Raw genomic sequence first — 20,269 nt, 5'->3', positions numbered from 1 at the left:
AGGCCTCTCTCAGGCCTCTTAAAGAAGTTCGGGGAGGATGTATTTATGTGTATGCTTTACAAACAAAAGCTCCTTGATAACAGGGATGAGTAAGCTTCTTCTAGAGATTCTGGCGAGCTTTTGGGGGTGGACATAAACAGTTCCAGGTTAGGTGGCTCATGCGGGTGACTCAATATAAGGCACCTTCACACAAACATCTTTTATACATCTTTCCCCAAAGGTGAAAAAACACAGGTTGCAGTAAGCTAGGAACAACAAAATCCTTGGAAAGATCAAAGACAGTGGAAATCGTCTCTTTCCTCTAAGGATAAGGCATCGTATAAAAATATCACGTTCTTTGTTTCAGTTGAGCAATGTGCAGAGTTTACTAATTTACTGATAGCTGAACAACCTAAAAATAAGGGATTGAGGCGGAAACACTGTATGTTCCTCCTTTGTGCAGATAGTAAGATACAGAAAGTAAGATCCTGATAGTATAAGCAAGTCAAGTACTTCTACATCAGTTTACAAAACTGTTATCTGTCTCATTTACATATTCACTGGACCCATTAACCCACATCTGGCAATTTGTGCACAGAGATGCCCTTTCCACAAATTCCTTGTAAAATGTTAGCAGATCTGGGGAAAGCATAGACAATAAAAATAAATTATTATTATTATTATTATTATTATTATTATTATTATTATTATTTAAATTTATATCCCACTCCTCCTTCCAAAGGATCTCACACTGGCAACATATACATATGTGTAGCTCCTGACAATGACTAGAATCATGAATCTGTCCAAGAAGAACAAATGAATTGAAGCAATTAAAATGATTAGCTAGTTTAACTTTGAAGAAACAAATGATCAGCAACCTGATATGAGCAGAGTTAGATTGCCTAAATCCAATCCCACCATAGGACTGCTATGTAAAAACTGCATGCTTTGGGTGGCAATGTTTCAAGTTTGATTTTTACTTCAACCTGTTCAGGAGACCTTTTAATGAGTTGTATTCCTTAGCCAGTTTTGTTAAAATTGATTTTTATATGCAAGCCTTGACATTAATCACCAACATGTTAAGTAATTGCTGGAAGTCAATAATTGCTTTAACCACCTGTCTAAAAGTGTTAGCAACAAGATTGGAAAACAAAAGTATGAACAAAAAATGAAGTACATTAAATGAAGATCATCATTAGGATGGAAATGTTAAAACAGGATATTCTTTTTAATCTTAGAGAAAAGTCCGCCAATTTTGTTCGTATTATGACACAAGGAGGAAAATAATGAGCTGTTAGCTCAACTTCTACTCATTCCAACATTAAAAAAGACAGAGAACTATTTTGCAGAAAGAAGTAGACTGAGTGATTGGTTACCACAAAGAGACAGTGTCCTTAAAAAAAAAAAATGAACAGGAGCTTTTTTCTTTCTTTCTTAAATAACCTATGGTTATTTAGTTATCAATGCCTTTTGTAATTAATAATTTACCTTTATCACTTATGTGAGGTAGGGAATTTCCTTGTCATCCTTACATGTTGATCAAAGAAGCTAAAGTATAGATTAAATGATCTGTCAAAGGTCAGAGTACCTTATGTGGATTGCTTTAACCAATCCATAAAATGTGATAGATAAACATTCCCTTATACACCTCAAGAGCTGAAGGATACATCAGTTCTCCTTTAATTAGTCTTGACCTATTTTTCTACATGAAATATTGTAAATATGAGAACCAGAATCTAAGCTATAGTACAAAATCCAATTTGGACTGCTATTGGATTACTGTTCATTCATTGCTCTTAAAAATAAGTTTCCCAGTTGCAATCAGACTTTCAGCATTTCTCACCATCCTTTGAAGCTTCACCCTACATACCTCTGAAATTAAAGGTAAATCATGAAATAGGGGAAGCTCTTTAAGGAATGATAAAATGAATGCTCAGAAAACTTCAAGTAAATACAATTCTGGATGAGACTGAAAAGGTAAAGGGAGATACAGTATATCCTGAAGTACAGTTCATTATGGAGGTTTGGACAGGTCTTGTACACCATTAACGATGATGCTTTAGCTTGTTTCTCTATACAGATAAGAAACAGATATATATGACTTGTAATGGTCCAGCTTTCCAGCATAAGAATTCTACTTGGTTTGAGATTTCCTCCCCACATTGAGACTAACCTGGTTTAGACACAATGTCCCTCTAGTAACAACTGAAGGGTTTTTTATTCATTTGTCAGGCTTTTCAACAGGTTCCGATTGTTTATTTATTCTTGTGCTATTTATTCTTATGCTATTTATTCTTGTATATATTATATTTTTAAACTGCCAGTCACCTTTTTTCATCTCATTAGCTCCACTGCCCTACAGGTAGACTGAAAATCCTTAGACAGAAGAAAAATAGTCTTGTGCAGAAAACATGATGGAAGTTAGTGAACATTCCTTTTGGAACTATATATAAGTGGTTATAGCTTTTTCTGAAAGCCCAGGGTTAGGGTTAAATATCAGACAAAAACCTATTTATCCATGTAGGCATTTTAAATCCCGCTGGTGACGGTAATATAGGATTGTTTGATCTGCTATTTTAGTATGCTGTTTTATGGGACTATATTTTTTTAGTTTGATTTTATGTGCTACCCTTCATTTCACAAGTCCAGGGTGATTCACAATAAATTTAAACTATATCTATCCATCTATAGGGACGTGGGTGGCACTGTGGGTTAAACCACAGAGCCTAGGACTTGCCAATCAGAAGGTTGACGGTTTGAATCCCCGCAACGGGGTGAGCTCCCGTTGCTTGGTCCCTGCTCCTGCCAACCTAGCAGTTCAAAAGCACATCAAAGTGCAAGTAGATAAATAGGTACCGCTCTGGCGGGAAGGTAAACGGCGTTTCCGTGCGCTGCTCTGGTTTGCCAGAAGTGGCTTAGTCATGCTGGCCACATGACCCGGAAGCTGTACGCCGGCTCCCTCGGCCAATAAAGCGAGATGAGCGCTGCAACCCCAGAGTCAGCCACGACTGGACCTAATGGTCAGGGGTCCCTTTACCTTTATCTATTTATAGCTGTCTGTCTGTATCTAAGTTATAGCATACCAAATGGGTAAAAGTAAAAGTGGTACCAGAGATGCCTGCAACCAGGACCAATTGACATATTACAATCCCTGCATAGAAGCTATTGAAAAGAGGATCTGCATTATCTGTGGCATCTCATTCACCAGCAAGAACATGCAGCATGGGTGCTGTGCAAGAATACATGGCATTTTTGTGGTGACTCTCCACAAGATAAGCAGCCCACATATATTACACTGCCAAGTGGATGTGTAGCAACCTCCATACAGAGGCTAGTATACTTTCAAAAGTTATTAGCTAATCTGACCCAGAAGATGTTATTTATAAGAGCCCAAGTACCACACAAATCCATTCCCTGAGCATCTCCAAGGAACAGATGCTATACTCTATTGTATTCATCATTCTGCCAGCAACTGAAGTAGTCCTACAAAACTGAAGGTATGGGAAGAAAGTGAGGAGATTCATTCTCTTTCATACCCACAAACTGAACCCACCATTTCATGCATGTTTGTATAAACAAGGCCACTCAGATACATACAGGCACAGATCCCACTCCTTCGGTTACTCTTAGGCTTCCTCCCTTTTGCTCACCATAGCAAGTATGCCGATGCCCTTTGACAAGTGTGACAAGCCCTTGGCTTCATTCCAATTTTTGGGCTACAGAGGTATGCAGCAAGGGAAGGACAATGGTTTGTCCACTCCACAGCCACATGCCCCATACAGAGAAGCTGTGCTAAGGTAAAGGAAGCTGCCAGCACTCACTCTGGAGTCAAAAAGCTGGGATGGGGGAGCTTCCTAGGCTGGATCTACAGAGATAATTTTAAAAAATATGAAAACCCAATGTGAATTACCATTGACTTTGGGTTGCAGCTCTACAGCACCATCTGGTGTCACATTTTTATAACACACTTATAACATTATCATTGACCCGTGTAGCTGAGACCCTTGACTAGCCTCTGTGCACCCCAACCATGGGCATAGCCAGGATTTATAGGCAGGCTTTATGTTAGGGGGTGGCAGAACTGAATTATCTCCAATGCAACTGGTCAGTTAGTTAAGTATGTTTAGTTATTTACTACGCCCATGACCTCAACAATGCAGCAGGCATATATACGCACTGCTTTGCTCCCTGATTCAAGGTTGCAGCCAAACCAGTGACCACCACCTCCTACCTTTTCTAATGTAAAGCAATTAAATTAGAAAACCCAGCACCTGCTCCAGCTTCAAAGTTGGAGCTGGGATGAGGAGCAGAGAATTGTTCCGGATCTTGCATAGAGGCACAGTATGATGTCAGTGACAAGGCAATGAAGCATGTCAAGAGAAACAAACATTGTGTGACCCCTGTTTACATGGAAACACAAACAGCAGGTACCCAAAAAACAAAAAAAAAAGGACAGTCATGCTTTTACATAGCTACTGAGTTTTGATGTAGTCAGTGACACACAGATTTCCAGTTAGATCTGTGTGCTCCAAAGTCTATGTCAGGAAGCAGATTTGACTAGGGAGAGATCTGTGAGCCAGTAGTTCATTGTCAACTGTAATACGCTCAAAACATGCACAGTTCACACAAAAAGAGCATTCACAGCCGATCACCTACCCATCATTGCTTTCTTCCTACAATTATCTCTTAACCACTCCTCATTCTAGCCAAGCTACGACGAGATCCAGACAAGTTGCTTGTTCTAGCACAGCCTGCACAATGTTAAACACCTTCCCTGGGTTTTTTGGCCACCCTCTGGAGGAATTTTTAAGGTTTGTAGTCCTTTCCCACATTTGTGGGTCAATCTAGGCTTACCCAAACCCCTTAAAACTAAGAACAGGATAATGGGGAAATCCTGTATCATTATGCCTATATTGTTCCTCTTCTCCCTAGATACAAAGTTCTGCTGTATAGTCAGTGCTAGTTTTCCAGCAGATGCAACCAGCCAATCGTGCTGTACTGCTCACCTGTATGACTCAGTGTGTGAACTGCTGAGAAAGTAGTTGCACTGGTGCCATCAAACTCAACAAAGAGTTCGAGTTCACTCCCATCTCTCAGCATGAGATTAACTGTTTGCCAAAACTATATTCCAACACTCTTTCATTTTAGGATCTTTTCATTTTCTTGTTACCTCTTCCAGTAAGCTTCTTGGATATTTTGCCTCCTCTCAAGTCTTCTGCAGCTACTTCTGTTGTCTTTCGTCTGCTTGCCCCTACCTTGACATTTGGAACGTTCCATGAGCTATTCCCCACCTCTAATAAAAGATGGACATTATCTGAGAAATAGGCAATGAATATCCAAAGCAAGGACCTCTACACACCAATGTACCCTGCTCCCACTCTCATATGGCAGCACTTCTGCAGAACTGAGAACTTACCAACTCTCTTGCTTCTTCCAGCTGCTTCTCCACATTTGAAACCATTTGCTTCTTCTCATCTGAAAGCAAAGGGGGAGGGAGCACCAGTGAAAACAGTTCTGTTAATGTGAGCTTCTATACTCATTTCATCTTCCTCTGTCATTTGGAGAGCAACAGACTCTTGCAGCTTAACTCGTGTGAAAGGTGGGTGTCTCTTTTGGGTACGTTTGTGGTACTCAAGTTTTTGTTTGTGTGTGCCTGGAGAAAGGTGTGGTGTTTATTTTCTGGGACTCTGTACTATTATTAACCATGGATTTTGAGTTAATGATCATATCTTTGGAGTATTTTGTAAGGCGAGAGTCTGGCCCTACTACACAACTGTGGGGGGTTTTTAAGCCTTTAATCCACACACCCAAATTCTTGTGATTTCCAGATGTTTTGGATTACAACTCCAATCAGTTCCAGAATACACAGCCAATATGCAGGGCGGATGCAATTTGTAATCAAACAAGTAGGGAGAGTGATGTTGCACTCAGGTCTTGCTTGCAGTCTTCTCATAGGCATATGGTTGGCCACTGGGGGAATGGGATTTTGGACTAGATCAGCCTTTGGGCTGATCCAGCAGGCCTGGTAGAGGTTGGGAAAGTCTACTTTAACCCAACATTGTTTATTTTCATTCAGCAGTGTTGTGGTACATTTTGAAGTACATGAGTTCATCATAGTAGTCCCAAGGAGAGTCCAAATATATTGACCCATTATTATATGCATACCAAAGAGCAGTAGTACATAGCATAATACCTAATTTGATACAACCAGCCAGACTGCAATCCTGGGCATAGCGTCCTGGGATAAACCTGGTTGAAGCAACAGAGCCTTTTTGCTTTATTTATTTTTTTTCAAATTATTTTTATTAATTTTCCAAATTATTACAAATCAAATCAAACCAAATTAAATTAATTTAGTTTTTTTTGCTTTATTTTTTAAAATTTATTTATTTATTATTATTCTTTCACACAATGTTAGCAATGCAAATGGCAATATCTCTCTGCAAGATTGTCTGCATTTCTAATTAAAATCTAATGGTTGCATTTCAGCTGGCTGAAGATCTTTTGTCAAAGCTCTGGTTAAGTCTTTGCAGTCAGAAGTCAGCACCACTAAGTTCACTGGAGCTTACTCCCAGGAGACCATGTATAGGATTCCAATCATGCTGAGCCTAATAAATTGCATGACTTTTCCCATGCTAATGTGTCACAATCAAACCTAAAAGCTGCTCTGGCAGAGGATGCCATCACATCTCCTCTGGAAAAAGTCCCAGAGCTGCAGTTCCAATGCTCCCTTATCCACTACACCACTATTCTCATCTCATAACTCACATGTCCCTCCCACATCACAACTTGTCTTCAGCTATTTGGGATTAATTCTTTGGTCTTTCACATCTATCAAGTAGCACAGGCTGACCTAGATAGGATGGCTGCTGACAGTGGCTTGTGCTGGCGCAAGAACGCTGGCCTCCACTTGGCACTAGCCACCCTATCCAGGTAGGCACTTGTTTGAATAGGCTCTGGGGCTGCAATTCTTTGCACACTTACTTGGAAGTCAGAAGGCCTTACTTCAAAACAGGTGTACATAGGGCATTATACGGTTTTCTGTAATGGTGCGTTCAACTAGCAACAACCGGACTGGCTACAGATCTGAGAAAGAACTTGATTTTAAGGACCGTACACTGACGAAAAGCAGCAAAATGGATCAATAACTAGGACCAGGGCCGGATTTAGGTTTGATGAGGCCCTAGCTACTGAAGGTAATGGGGCCCTTTATATGTCCAGCTGTCCTTGGTCAACAACAAATGGTCGCTGTTTTTTGTGTTGAGTGGTAATTTATGGACCTGATAGATATCTAAAGCCATCTGCACATAACAAAATATGTATTTTATCAAAGTAATTGTTGAACTGAAATACAATTAAGAAGAAGTATATTAATAGTGAAATTTTTTGAGGAGGGCCAAGAGAGTAGGGCCCTAAGCTATAGCTTGTTTAGCTTATACAGTACGTAAATCCGGCACTGATGGGACTCAACAGAAAGCGAGTGGGGCAGCTTGTCCGGACTCTGGAGTAGCCCACCCACCCAGCCTCAGAGAGATGGGAGCTATTCTGCTGACGTCCTGCTTGCGGGCTTCTCGTAGACAGACATGGAGGAAACAGGCTGCTGGACTAAAAGGGGCCACCGGCCTGATCCCACGGGACTCTTCTTTTGGCCTCACACCCGAGGCCAGCTGAGGAGAGACCAAGAGGTGCCGCAGCCGGGAGGCAAACCCTCCTCAGCCGCCACCGCTCACCTCCGAGCAACTTGGGCACCTTCCCGATGCGGTTCGTGATCTCCGCGGTGAGAACCGAGAAGTCCTGCTCGTAGCCCTCGAAGTCGGAGGACATCGTGGCAGCGGAGAAGTCTGGGTGGAGGTGGAAAAGCCCAAGCGAAACGGCCCTTTGAGGAACAGAGGCGAGTTGACGGGACCCTCTTCCTCCTCGTCGTCCTCCTTCTTCTCCACCACCGCCGGCAGCCGAGGAAACCAAACTCGCCTCAGCCGCTGCTCCTGTCAGCGCTAGACTTCCGGGTTGCGCTCCATCAACAACATTCCCCCGCGGAGCCGCCGGCCGCGAGGCAAGGTTCCGCTGGACCGCCCGACCGCCTTCGCCCGTTTCCAACCTCTCCTTGGCAAGGCAAGCTGGTCGGCTTCTAAAATCAGGCGGCGGGCTGAATCGGACTCGCAAGTTAGTCCGAGCATGGGCAGAGAGCTCAACTTGCTCGCTCCCCGCCACAGAACGGCGGCCCCCTCGGATCCCGTTTATCCCGACGGCACGGAAAATGTGCGCTGCTTGTATTTGAGGGACGTCTTTCCGAGCGCACCTGCCAGGTTGGTGAGGGCGCGACGGAGTGAGGGCGGAACCGGAGGGTTATCCGTCCGGGTCCTACCAAGGTGCCCCGGGGAAGTGGCCGCGCGGAGCAAACGAGGGAGCAAGCGAGCGGAGGTGGCGCGCGGGGCATGGCTGGCGGGCGCCGTCTCGGGAGGACGCGGCGGAGCCTCTGGCTGGAGTGACCCTCGCCCTGCGCGGGTAAGGCGCCTTGTTCTGCCCCGGGCGGGAAGGGCGGCCGCGGAGCCACCCGACCCTCCTCCTTCTCTTCTGCCAAGGAATCCCAGAGGAATCCCTTTCAGCCTCTGGGGAGAGCAGGAGGGCGGGACGGAGGAGCGGCTGCGTCGCGACCTGCCTTCGCCCCGCTCTCCTGGCTCCCTTTCGACCCCTTCCTCCTCCGCCTCTTTGTTTCTGGGTCTTCGATTGCTGCCAGCCAGGCAGGCACCCAACAGGTGGCGCTTTTCCTCCGCAAGAGGATGCGATGCCGTTTCACCTGTGGAACTGCTGCCTGTTGCGCAGCCGCTAAGAGACCGAAATGCCGAGAGGCCCTAGTTAGCGGGTGCAAGACCTGCTCCCTCTCTTCTCTGGCCGCGTATTTTAGGGATGCGTTTAATTATTATCCGGTTATTTGGGTTCTATTAAAGAGTTCTCATGGAGAGACCAACGCCATGGCAACAAGCCCTGGGGAAAAAAGCCTCTGGAGGTTTAAAGAAACCATCCAGTGGCTTTCTGAAGTAGGATTTCCTTTTTTAATTATTTGCAGAAAGTTTTATGTTTGTGCTCCTCCCATCAAATTGCTTGATCTGAAGGCAGCCCTGTTTAGGGAAGTTTTCAATGTTTGATGTTTTATTGTGTTTTTAATATTCTGTTGGGAGCCGCCCAGAGCGGCTGGGGAGGCACGACCAGATGGGCAAGGTCTAAGTGATAAATTCTCCTTCTCCTCCTCCTCTCCAGCATTTTACAGGCTTCTCTCCTTCACTGTGCAGTTCAGTGCTAGTAAGCTAGAATGGGGCAGCTTTGTCACATTTCCCTTTATTTTGTGTTCTAGGCCCTTGGCCTGAAACTAAATAGCTTCTCCTTTAGTGTTTTCATACTGCCAAGTGGAACGGTGAAATTGACTCTTGGAAGCCAAAAATTATGCAAGCTTCTAAGCTTCGATACTTGTACGAAATGACCAAGGCAAAGTAGATAGTCCTGAGGCCAAGCGGAATGTGGGAGCAGACATAGTAGCAACCAGTTATGATGACATTTTCCACAACAAGGTCCACAATAAGTATTCCCCAAATTTCCCATAGCTGTTCATATGTTGTCATGGAAAAATTGTAAGAACTACCTGCTCTGGGCAAACCTCACCCTCTCTGTTCTGGAAGCTCCACCTAAAGTTGAGTAACTCCCTGGAGTAGATTATGTGATTCAGATGTAACTGATGTAGAGTTGTGATAGTTTCTTGGTCTCTTCTGTTAACTGACTGGAAGTCGGCAATATCCTGTAACAAAATACAACAATATATTTGCCAGTAGGCAATTGGGGTTTAAAAGAAGTTTAACTTTCACAATTTGTGTGCAAAGGCCACAAATAAATAAATCATTCAGTTAAGCAGTTTGGTTATTTATTTTATAACTTGTGCAAAAGAAATAGTGTGTGTTCCATACATTGATTATATTTAATGACAGGCTGAATGTTGCCTCTGCTGTTTCTCCCTCATCTGTTATAATGCAAAATCACTTTAAATGTACAGGTGCCTGATGGACACCTTATTCTTTCATTGTACATTAACAAGAGGAAAACATAACTAGCTGAATGGACTGGAAGCAGTGGCTGAAATCCAAATAGCTGCTTAAGCACCTTCAAGGGGTGTGTGCTACCAAGTCTCCTTTTCTTTGAAAAGCTGAACTCACGGTCACATCACAAACTACCAGAGTCTCAAAATCCCTTTGAAGAAAGATAGCCCCATCGGACACATGATTCTAGTCTCACGTTTCTTGGAATCCTTGCCAAGAAGTACTGAGGATACAGCAAGATGAGTTCCTTATGCTTTCAAGAACAGGCTGAGATGAGTAACTCAAAAACAGGAAGATTGTTCTGTCTGCTTAGTGAAATAATTGCGCCTCATTTCCTTAAATAAATAGCTGTTTTTGTGTTTACCGGATGGGTCAGAATAGACAGGAGGGCTATTGTCTGGTTTGGTTTGCCCCGCCCCCCCCCCAACCAAAAGAAGTATCATAGTTTGTGACTGTTCTTATTCCATAGATGAATCAGATTTCATGTTAAATGGTGCTTTTTCACAATCTGAGAGCTGGGCAATAAGCAGAAGAGGGAATGAAGGGCACAAGGACGAAGTCTGAAGGACACATGGCTCATTTTCAAGCCAATAAACTGTGGGTTATTGGTCTGACATTGTTATGTCTGAACTGGGCCTGTGTGAGAAGCAGCGCTACATTTGCCAAGCTGTTTTTGTTTCTAATCCAAATAATTTATCTTGGAAAGTATTGTTATTACTATTGTTTACTTTTTCTCCCTCTGTTTAGGTGTGTGGTAGAGGCAGCCTTTCCTTCAGACACTCATGCTGAAGAACTTCTACACCTGATGAGTCTACCAGATACCGCAAATGGCTTAACTCCAGCTACTTTGCACTTGCTATTTGGACATGTAACCATTGCTATAGAGATGAAAACTTATGACAAGTGGAAACATATACCTGAAAGGAACCACCTGAAATAGGAATTCACATTGTTGCAAAATGGGAATGCTTTGTTCAGTTATCAGGTTTGAAAATCTCCATGAACTGAAAAGACTGTGCCACTGGGGCCCCATCATAGCTCTCAGTGTAATAGCAATATGTTCTGCCATGGCTATGATCGATGCTGTTCTGTGGTACTGGCCTTTGGATACAACAGGAGGAAGTATCAATTTCATCATGCTCATCAATTGGACTGTTATGATTCTCTACAATTACTTCAATGCCATGTTTATTGGGCCTGGATACGTTCCCTTTGGATGGAAACCAGTAAGCAAATGAGATATCTTTTTTTAACCCATCACTTTTTTCTTTTTCTTTTTTGGTGATCACAGCTTCCTTCCCAAACCTACCAGATCCTAGCCTAGAACAGGATCTCTGGACCTAGTTTTATGATCTGTAGAATCAGGTCAAGATGGGAGCTGAATTTTCGCAGAGCACAATAGGAAATTCACCGATAACTCAGTCACCATCTTGAGCAATGTTTGTTGAGTATGAAATCAGCACCACATATGTGAAGTCAAATTCAATGATCACCTGGTGGCCTCTGGTGAGTAAAAATTGCCTCCAGGTGACAAGGTGTACTGACTGTGCATTAGCTGCCAGTCAGATTACTCTCTTCTAACGGGAACTTTCAAAATTTTCTTTCCTTGGAACAAGATGGTTTAGAAACACGTTCCGTTTCTGGTGGCTTCCTTGTAAATAAGTCCTGTTGACCAAAGCGGTACATACAACCTAATTTAATGTGTATTTACTTACTAGGACTGCAAAGGAAGGGAGATGTTGGGAAAAACAACAACAGGACAAATGCCTAGGACAGAGACGGGAACCTTTGGCTCTCCAGATCCTACAGGACTACAGTACCCATCATTCACCCACCATTGGTCATGCTGCCCAGGACTGGTGGGAGATGGAGTCAAGCAACATCTGTAGGGCCACAGGCTTCCCACTGCTCGCCTAGGAATTTCAGTTTTATCTTCTGTAAATTTCTGGCGCCCCATAGCACAAGTGGAAATGTTAATACTTCTGGGGATTGGTGCTTAATTATGCAAATGAATATAATATACTGAATTCTCCTGCAAAGTTGGTAGTGCAGGGGGATTTTATGGGTGAAGGTTGAGATTGCCATCTCATGACTGCTCAACGCAGTTAGAGAGGAAGCTACACCCAGACAGAATAGCAAAAGAAAGTACAGACTGTATGTTAGAGACTTGCTCCTTATTTGCCTTCTTTTTTCTGTTTTTGAGGAAAACTCTCAGGACTGCATGTATCTACAGTACTGTAAAATATGCCAGTCTTACAAGGCTCCCCGCTCTCATCACTGCCGAAAGTGTAACAGGTACAACTGCTTATGTTTGTATATTGTTCAAGTGCTCGGTTAATAATCATATAATACCCAGATCTGCTAAAAATGGGGTTGGAAGTGGCTACTAATTAAGCTTTAGCAATTGGGAGTAGGAAGGACTGGCTGGTGGTGTGTTTGTTGAACAGGACTATTAAACTTGGATTGCTTCTTAGGTGTGTGATGAAGATGGACCATCACTGTCCCTGGATCAATAACTGCTGTGGGTTTCAGAATCATGCCTCCTTCACTCTCTTTCTTCTGCTAGCCCCTCTTGGATGTATCCATGCTGCTTTCATTTTTGTCATGACCATGTACACTCAGCTTTATAACAGGGTAAGAAAAAGCTCTTGACATCTACAGAATTGAGTTAATTAACGTCTGGAAATATAGGTGCTCCATCCCTCTTTAACCCTACCGTGTTTTACATCTGCAGATATAACAGGTGTCATTTGTCGTGTGATCAAATGCATGCCATCCTGGCACCGATACTGCTGCTGTCTCTTCGTAAACATGTGACCTTTGCTTTGTCCCATGTCTAGACTGTGTCCTCTTTATTATTTTTTTCTGACCACAAGTTGGCTTTTCTGCTTTTCTGCAAAGAATCTCACAGGCACAGCTTAATACTGAGAATGTTTTAAAGCAATTAAGAAATTAAGCTTGAGTAGAAAAGGAGAGCAAACCAAAGTAATATTAATAAGAGAGAGACTTTGTAATGTAATCAATGCATTCAAAAGTTCTTTCCGAGTTTGGGAGATCAGATTCCCCCAGTGGTACTTAGCACAAAATAGTGTGTATGCCATCTGTGCAAGCTTGGGTTATCTTTTTTAAAATGGGGACCGCACCAAATATGTTCTTCAGGCAAGACGTAATTTCTGAGATGCTCAACTTGCTTAGGCGTGTAGTAAAATTTCTCAATGAGTTTTGAGGCACTGCCAAAATACTGTCATGCAGAGGAAAGATTCCTGCTGTTTGCTTCTTCAGTCAGCAGTTTGCCTGAATTGCTGTTCTTGGTTTCCTTTCATAGGTATCCTTTGGCTGGAGTTCTGTCAAGATAGATATGAGTGCCGCCAGAAGAGACCCCCGCCCAATCATCCCGTTTGGGTTGTCTGCATTTGCTGCATCTTTATTTGCTTTGGGGCTGGCATTGGGAACAACTATAGCTGTTGGTATGTTGTTTGTTATCCAGGTGAGTCTGATGGTTTTTCTTACAAAATGGCTAAAATCTCTGAGATTTTGGTAGGACACCAACCCATGATGTGGGGAGGGGGGGAGACCTGATTCTTTAAGCCTTGTTATATTGCAAATCATTGTGTCTTCTGGGTCATCTTTTGGTGCTGAGATGAGCTCCTTTGAAGGTGCACCATCATTGCCAATCAGCTGATCAAGGCGGACAGCACTCGTTCAGCTTGCTCGCTGTCAGCACTCATCAGCTGATAGGCTTCATCAGTGCACTTGGGAATTCCGGAGGGGCAGCTAAGTAGTGCAGCCCATCCCAGTTGCATCATTACAATCCCCACAAGTGTTGGGCAGGTCAGAGTGGTTTGGGGAAAACAGTCACATGCCTGATTCAGACCCCTCCTGGGCCTAGTTAGACCCACGTGATAGAGGTTCCCCACCATGGCTATAGAGGTGAACAATTCAGAGAGTAGTCTTAACTGGTTGAGCTTTTAGAAAGTTGCTTTTTATTTATGACTATTCTGATGATGAAACATTTCGTCCTTAAGATCAAGCAGGGGTGGAAGACTCAACTTGTGGTTCCACCATGATTTACTTGGTAGGCCCCACATCTGGAATAATCTCACCTGAGTTGTTTGTCTGTCTCCCTCATTGATGGCTTTCAGATGTCACCTGACAATATTTTTATTTGCACAGGTTTTTGTAATCTGGTAACAGAATGTTTACTCCTCAGAAGCAATGTAGGTATGGCAAATCACTACAGTGGTGCCTCGCAAGACGAAAAGAATCCGTTCCGCGAGTCTCTTCGTCTTGCGGGTTTTTTCGTCTTGCGAAGCAAGCCCATTAGCGGATTAGTGCTACAGTATTAGCAGCTTAGCGGGCTTAGTGGATCAGCTGATAAGCGGCTTAACGATAAGCTGATAAGCGGCTTAACGATCAGCTGATAAGCGGCTTAGCATCAGCTGTTAAGCGGCTTAGCCATCAGCTGATAAGCGGTTTAGAGGCTTGGGAAAAAGGGGGGGGAAAGGAAAAAAACCCCGCAGGAACTCGCAAGACATTTTCGTCTTGCGAAGCAAGCACATAGGAAATTCGTTTTGCGAAGCACCTCCAAAACGGAAAACCCTTTCGTCTAGCGGGTTTTCTGTCTTGCGAGGCATTCGTCTTGCGGGGCACCACTGTATAGCCCAAATACCTACATATATGGCAATGTTACATTATACATACTGTTATATTCCTTGTGTTATTTTGATGTACATCGCTCTGAGCTTTTTTGAAGAAAGAACGACCTAGAGATATCCCGCATAAATGAAGGAATATAATTCATAAAAATGTTTCTCTGTAGGGTCTTGAATGCAGACCCTGTTAAGTGATTTTGGTTTGATACACTTTTGCGGATAAATCTCTCTCTCCTTTTCTTTTTCAGTTGAAAGTCATTTTAAGAAACAAAACTTCAATAGAATCATGGATTGAAGAAAAGGTAGGATTTCGTTCTGATGCATTTTAAAAATATATTTTGCATTAGAGCTGCTCGGTCAGCTGAGAAACACCCCCCCCCCCTTTTACATTGAATGGAGGGAAGCCTTTGCAGATGCTTCCCTCCATAAAGATCCATAAAGACAAGGCTACTTCTTCCATTGAATTGATGAGTGTTTCCCACACTTAAGCAATACTGTATATGTGTTGTGTATCCAGACAATAAAGTGAGCAGCAGCTCCAGAAACTGGAAATAGTCTTTTAATACTCACTGTGACTGTATCACTAGAGGTCAGTATAATACAAAGAATTTACTGCTTACTTGTATTAGATAATATTTGTTCAAGATGTACAAATGTGAAACATTTGTAGTTTACAAAAGCAACTCAAGTTAGTAAAACCAAAGTTAGTGTGATACTGACAGTTTTGAAATGGAAATTTTCTTATTATTACGTCTTTTAAAAATGCACATTTTTGATACTTCACATAAAATTCCACAGCCATCTCTCTGGACGAAAGTTGATTCATTTAATCTCTACATCATTATATAAAGAACCTCAACCTATAATAATAATCTATTTTTGGTCTTAAAAATACAAAGTCTTAAAAAGCTTATTTGCCTAGATACTTATATATCATAGCTCCTTACCTCTGGTTCTTAAATCCGCCAGACTCTTACCTTAGGACCCTGCAAATTGTAGCGATGCTTCTGACTCCTCATAGGTTCATTTTGCCCGAGTACAGGAGTATCAAACCACATGTTACTGGTCTATAATTTACATCATCCCAGACTACTGGCATGATATTTGAGGCTGTAAGAGTTCACAATATGTGGAAGGCTATCCATGTCCTGGGATGTAATTTTGAGTACTGGGTTTCTCTTTTTTTCCTCCACCTGACAAGTACACTGGGTGCTAGCTCCTTTTAATTCTATTTCTGGTCACTGTCCATTTCATTTGGAGTTGCGCATGATTTCTTCTGAGGCAAAAGAGCCACCGTTCACTCTCCCCTGCTTCTTATGTATTAAAGTACATACAATCCCTAGACTGTGCCTACAACTAGCTTTAGGATTTTATTGTCGCATTGTACTTGCAGGCCAAAGACCGCATCCAATATTACCAAACAAGAGAGACCTTTATTTTTCCGTATGACCTGGGAAGCAAGTGGAACAATTTCAAGCAAGTGTTCACATGGTCTGGAAACCCAGAGGGCGATGGCTTGGAGTGGCTCACAAAGGAAGGCTGCCATCAGTACAGTTTGACTGTAAGCTACTATTCTTCACCTCCTCCCCCCACTATGAGATTAACTTAATTATAGTGAAAGCTGAGAAATTGTACTCCTGTCTATCTGTCTATTTCCCCAAAGACACTCAAAGCAGATAACAGTAATAACAACAGAAAAATAGAAAATGTAATCCCTAAAGAAAACCCCACATGCCTCAGTATACATTCAGAGCAGGAAGTTAACAATATCCAACCCATTTAATGATTCCAGCAAAAATACCACAGAACTGGGCCAGTCTTAATTCTCCTATACGTTTTCTTTTGCAGATAGAGCAACTGAAACAAAAAGCAGACAAGCGAGTGAGAAGTGTAAGTATGTCTGCACTGCTGGTGTTTTAGCATATTGCACTGAAATCTGCCTGGGCTGAATTAATTTATTAATATAATTTATTTTTAAAAATGTAAGATAATAGGATTTTGAAGTTAATTTTGGGGGGAAGCATTTCTGCTAGGCATGTGATAGTCTCATTACAGAATAAAGCATAAGTGTATAGTGTATAGCAGGGGTAACTAACTCATAGATGTACCAGACCCCCAAAAGTTTTTTGTGGCCCCCAAGTCTCCCACAATTAATCTTTTTTTTAGTTGACTACTCCTGTGGGTCCCTGGTAGGAACACCACCAGTTGAAAACAGAAGTCTGAGCTCATGTCTCATTTTCAGCATGGATAAGGCACTTTGTAGTCAGCAAGTAGCATCAAGAAATGCATTTTTAACAGAATCTGACAAAACCTTCAGGTGCGGTACCAAGCAATAGAAGACTACAGTGGTGCCTGTTGCCCTCTTACAAAAGGCTTGAGGACGTTCATCACGACTCCATGCACTGAAGAACCAAGAATTTCACTTCGCAAAGGGGATCAGATTTTAGCCACCAGAGGCTTGAAGTTAGTACTTATTTTGTTATTCAAAGTTCCACTGAAAGATAATCCTGGGGTGAACAGTTTTACCAATTAATTTATTTATTATCTTTCAGACACTGGATGTATGGAGACAAAATTGACTCGGCAACTGATGGTAATTTTGCATTTGTGTGCATTACACTTTTTAAACTACAGTGTTTCATTTCAATCTTACAATTGAATCCAAAACTGATTTCCCAAATTCATTACTTTTCAATGCTTCCAAACACAAAAAGTGTGAAACAGAACCAGGCCCTGGCCGGAGAAATAGGTGTGGGGGGTCTGATACAATTAAAAATTAAACATTTATCTAACATGAGGCTTTCATGTTCTCGAGTTCTAAGGGCAAGGCCCTCCGAAGATAACCTAAGAGTAGCTTGCAAACAGCATGCAAAACCTGCAGAAAAGGAGAATCAGATTGACACAGCATCTACTAGTGACCCAAACAAGAGCAATGTGCTCACCATCCATCTGCTGACACTTACCATATCTAGGCTAGGTTTCAGCAGAATATTAACTGCTTGTCCATAAACTGACAAGTGTGTTATTTTGGTTAGAGATTGCTGGACCTCTGTGATTTAGAGAACAGCCAACATCACCTGGAGAGTACCCCATTTGGCTCCCCCTGTTCCGCAATGATTTGGGGAGGTAGGGAAGTAAAGATGTCTGGGAAATGCTATGTTTTATGGCTAATTTCTGCTGTTTTCTCTCACTGCTAGATGGCAACAGAATCAGAGGCTGGTTTCCAAGGAGGTGCGTAGAGAAATGCCTGTATGATTCTGAAACAGATCAGCCATTGGACAAGGAGAAGAAAACAAGATAACCCTTTCCCTGCCTTGCTTGTGGAAACGGAAAGGTTCCTTTTGGACCACTGTCCTTTTACTTGAAATGTTCTGTACATTGTTCAGTTCATAAATCTATAGCAAAGTGTTTTCGTATGTGTGAGTGCTCACAAGGATGGCTCCCCTAGTGCCATAATCTTAAGTACTTTTTGCCATTTATAAAATGGAGAAAGCCATTCCATTAATGCCTTTTGATATTAAAACTTTGCAGGACAGAACATTTGACCTGTTTTCCTTTGTATTTAATTTTAGTACTGCTCACTTAAAAGTATCTTGTTTTATATTACATTCCATTGGCCTTTCACCCCCACCTTGGAAGCTGGGAAAAACATTTGGTTTAGTGAACGTCAATGCTGGTAAAAGATTTGATACCTAGGATTGTTTTAAATTTTGAAATCATGTGCATTTTCCCCCCAGAATCACACACACATGTATTATGTATGTATTATTATTCTATGGTGCATAGTGGCAGGTGAGCTTACTGCTAAATTGCTGGAGAATTTTTGCAGTAAATTTTTGTAGTAAATAGAAAGTTGTATATTTGTCGTGAGCCTAAAGACACAATACCACATAGTATGTGTAGTACCTTCATTAAGTTATTCCTGTTTGCACTGATGGCTGAATGACGTGAAAATTGACTTTAATAGGTTGTATGTTGATGAGAATTAGATGAACAAATGACCCATTGTTAGTTATGTTAAAGCAGGTAGTCTTAACTCAGGACCTCCTTTTCTTCTCTTTCCTATGCCAAATCCTCTGGTTGTCTGAACTTCTTTCTCATAGGCCACGGGTGTTAATTTTTTGTCATGAAATTTGTTAGCTGCCCCTCAGCGTAGGACAGGTTACAGTTAAAATACAGTAATCAAAGCAATAAAATGCATGGAGAAACAGCAACGCCAATAAAAGCCAACTGAACAACAATGACAGCCATTTTTATAAGATGTTGTAATGTTTGGACAACTAAACTATTCTCTGGTGTCGAAAAGACAAAGTTTATACTAGTGGCGCTTCTCTTGGGGGGGGGCATTCTAAGCACAGGGTGCAACAACTGAAAAGGCTCTCAGTGCCCCTTCTAACATCAGATAGTGGGAGAAACAGGAGGACCTCCAGTGAAGGTTGTAAAGTCCCATCAGATTCACATGGGTGTATCTACACACATATCAAAAACATTCTGAAAAACCTTTTAAAAAAAAGTTTTAAAAAAACATTGAATTTTCCATAAGGCTCACCATCTCCATCTAGTGTCACATTGTGTATTGCACTTAAAACACACTTAAAACTTTTTCTTTACAGCCATGGTAGAAGGTGGTCCTGCAAGCAGCCAAATTCTGAGAGCCAAAGACAACACCCAGCACTTTTCTGTAATATTCACATTCCGGAATATTAGCCTTGTTTCGCCATCCTAGGCTTCATCAGTAGAACAGGTTCATATGTAATATATTACAGGATAGTGGATCTTACGGCATAGTAGTGGTTGCAGTCGTGCTATAAGATCCACTACTGATGAAGCCTAGGTTGGCGAAACAAGGCTAATATTCCGGAAAGCCTTGTCTTAGACTCTGTGAAAGGATTCTGTGGAACTGTAAGAACCCTTCATGTGGATTATTGGACTCTTTGAACCGACAGGTGGAATAGATACTTTTACATGTATGGACCTTATGCATGAACTGACTAGAGAATGAACTTATCCACTGGATCTTCTGCTTTTTTCGTTGAACCTTATGAGACTTCCATTGAAATCTATACTTCGATACAATGAATAGTATACCTTATTTATTCAAAAGGTTGGATTTTATGGCAACCCCCCTGCAAATTAAATATCCTACCCAGATCACCCACTAACTAATATTACCCAACCAAAAATTGAGACACCTGAATAGCAGATTTCTCATTGCCCATTTCTCATTTCATACTTGTAGAATTTCTAGATGCTGCTGGACTAAATTTGGTGGACATCAGTTCAGGTTCTGAAAGCCCTGCTTAGTCATGTAGTCTAAGCATGTAGAATCATGATAGCTGCTAGTTGTACAGGTGTAGACACTAGTTTTCTCAGTTTTGTTTTGGTCTTCAGGTTAAATGAGCGATTTAATGCAACGACCACCTATCACATATTTAGAAACCAGGATTTCTATGAAGTCTGAAAACTAGAACCAAACTCTCGATACAAGAGAAGTCAGATAGTTGTGGGTTTTTATAAAGACTGGATTAGGACTGTAGCAAATCCTTTGTG

The 20,269-nt window shown here is 42.0% G+C and overlaps 2 protein-coding genes across 5 annotated transcripts in view; one reads left to right on the top strand and one right to left on the bottom strand.

Annotated features, from left to right (window-relative positions):
- VTI1A (vesicle transport through interaction with t-SNAREs 1A) overlaps window positions 1-8,010 on the bottom strand; it is a 242,338-nt gene extending 234,328 nt beyond the window's left edge. The window contains exons 1-2 of one of the 4 annotated variants that reach the window (XM_081006458.1): window positions 7,713-8,010; window positions 5,399-5,457 (exon numbers count right to left, since the gene is read on the bottom strand). In XM_081006458.1, the coding sequence (XP_080862584.1) occupies window positions 5,399-5,457; window positions 7,713-7,806 (153 nt within the window). In that variant the 5' untranslated portion in view covers window positions 7,807-8,010. The remainder of the gene's footprint in view (window positions 1-5,398; window positions 5,458-7,712) is intronic. The other 3 variants (XM_081006456.1, XM_081006459.1, XM_081006457.1) reach the window with 3 other exon arrangements.
- Window positions 8,011-8,331: 321 nt separating this feature from the next.
- ZDHHC6 (zDHHC palmitoyltransferase 6) lies at window positions 8,332-18,960 on the top strand. Its single transcript, XM_081006454.1, has 11 exons — window positions 8,332-8,487; window positions 10,815-11,293; window positions 12,271-12,362; window positions 12,542-12,701; window positions 13,393-13,554; window positions 14,968-15,021; window positions 16,113-16,280; window positions 16,568-16,609; window positions 17,037-17,182; window positions 17,272-17,312; window positions 17,917-18,960. Exons 2-11 carry the CDS (start codon window positions 11,027-11,029, stop codon window positions 18,018-18,020), a joined length of 1,236 nt encoding a protein of 411 aa, XP_080862580.1. The 5' UTR covers window positions 8,332-8,487; window positions 10,815-11,026; the 3' UTR covers window positions 18,021-18,960.
- Window positions 18,961-20,269: the final 1,309 nt, after the last annotated feature.

This window comes from Podarcis pityusensis, assembly GCF_964106645.2.
Source record: "Podarcis pityusensis genome assembly, chromosome: 5".
Taxonomy (NCBI): Eukaryota; Metazoa; Chordata; class Lepidosauria; order Squamata; family Lacertidae; genus Podarcis; species Podarcis pityusensis.
This window is presented reverse-complemented; position numbering and strand designations above follow the sequence as displayed.

Excerpts from the sequence above, each read along its gene's own strand:
- ZDHHC6 (XM_081006454.1), top strand. The coding sequence starts at position 11,027 with ATGGGAATGCTTTGTTCAGTTATCAGGTTTGAAAATCTCCATGAACTG. Across the intron at positions 12,702-13,392 it reads ACACTCAGCTTTATAACAGG|GTATCCTTTGGCTGGAGTTC; the intron begins GTAAGAAAAAGC and ends TTCCTTTCATAG. Across the intron at positions 17,183-17,271 it reads TTAGCCACCAGAGGCTTGAA|ACACTGGATGTATGGAGACA; the intron begins GTTAGTACTTAT and ends ATTATCTTTCAG.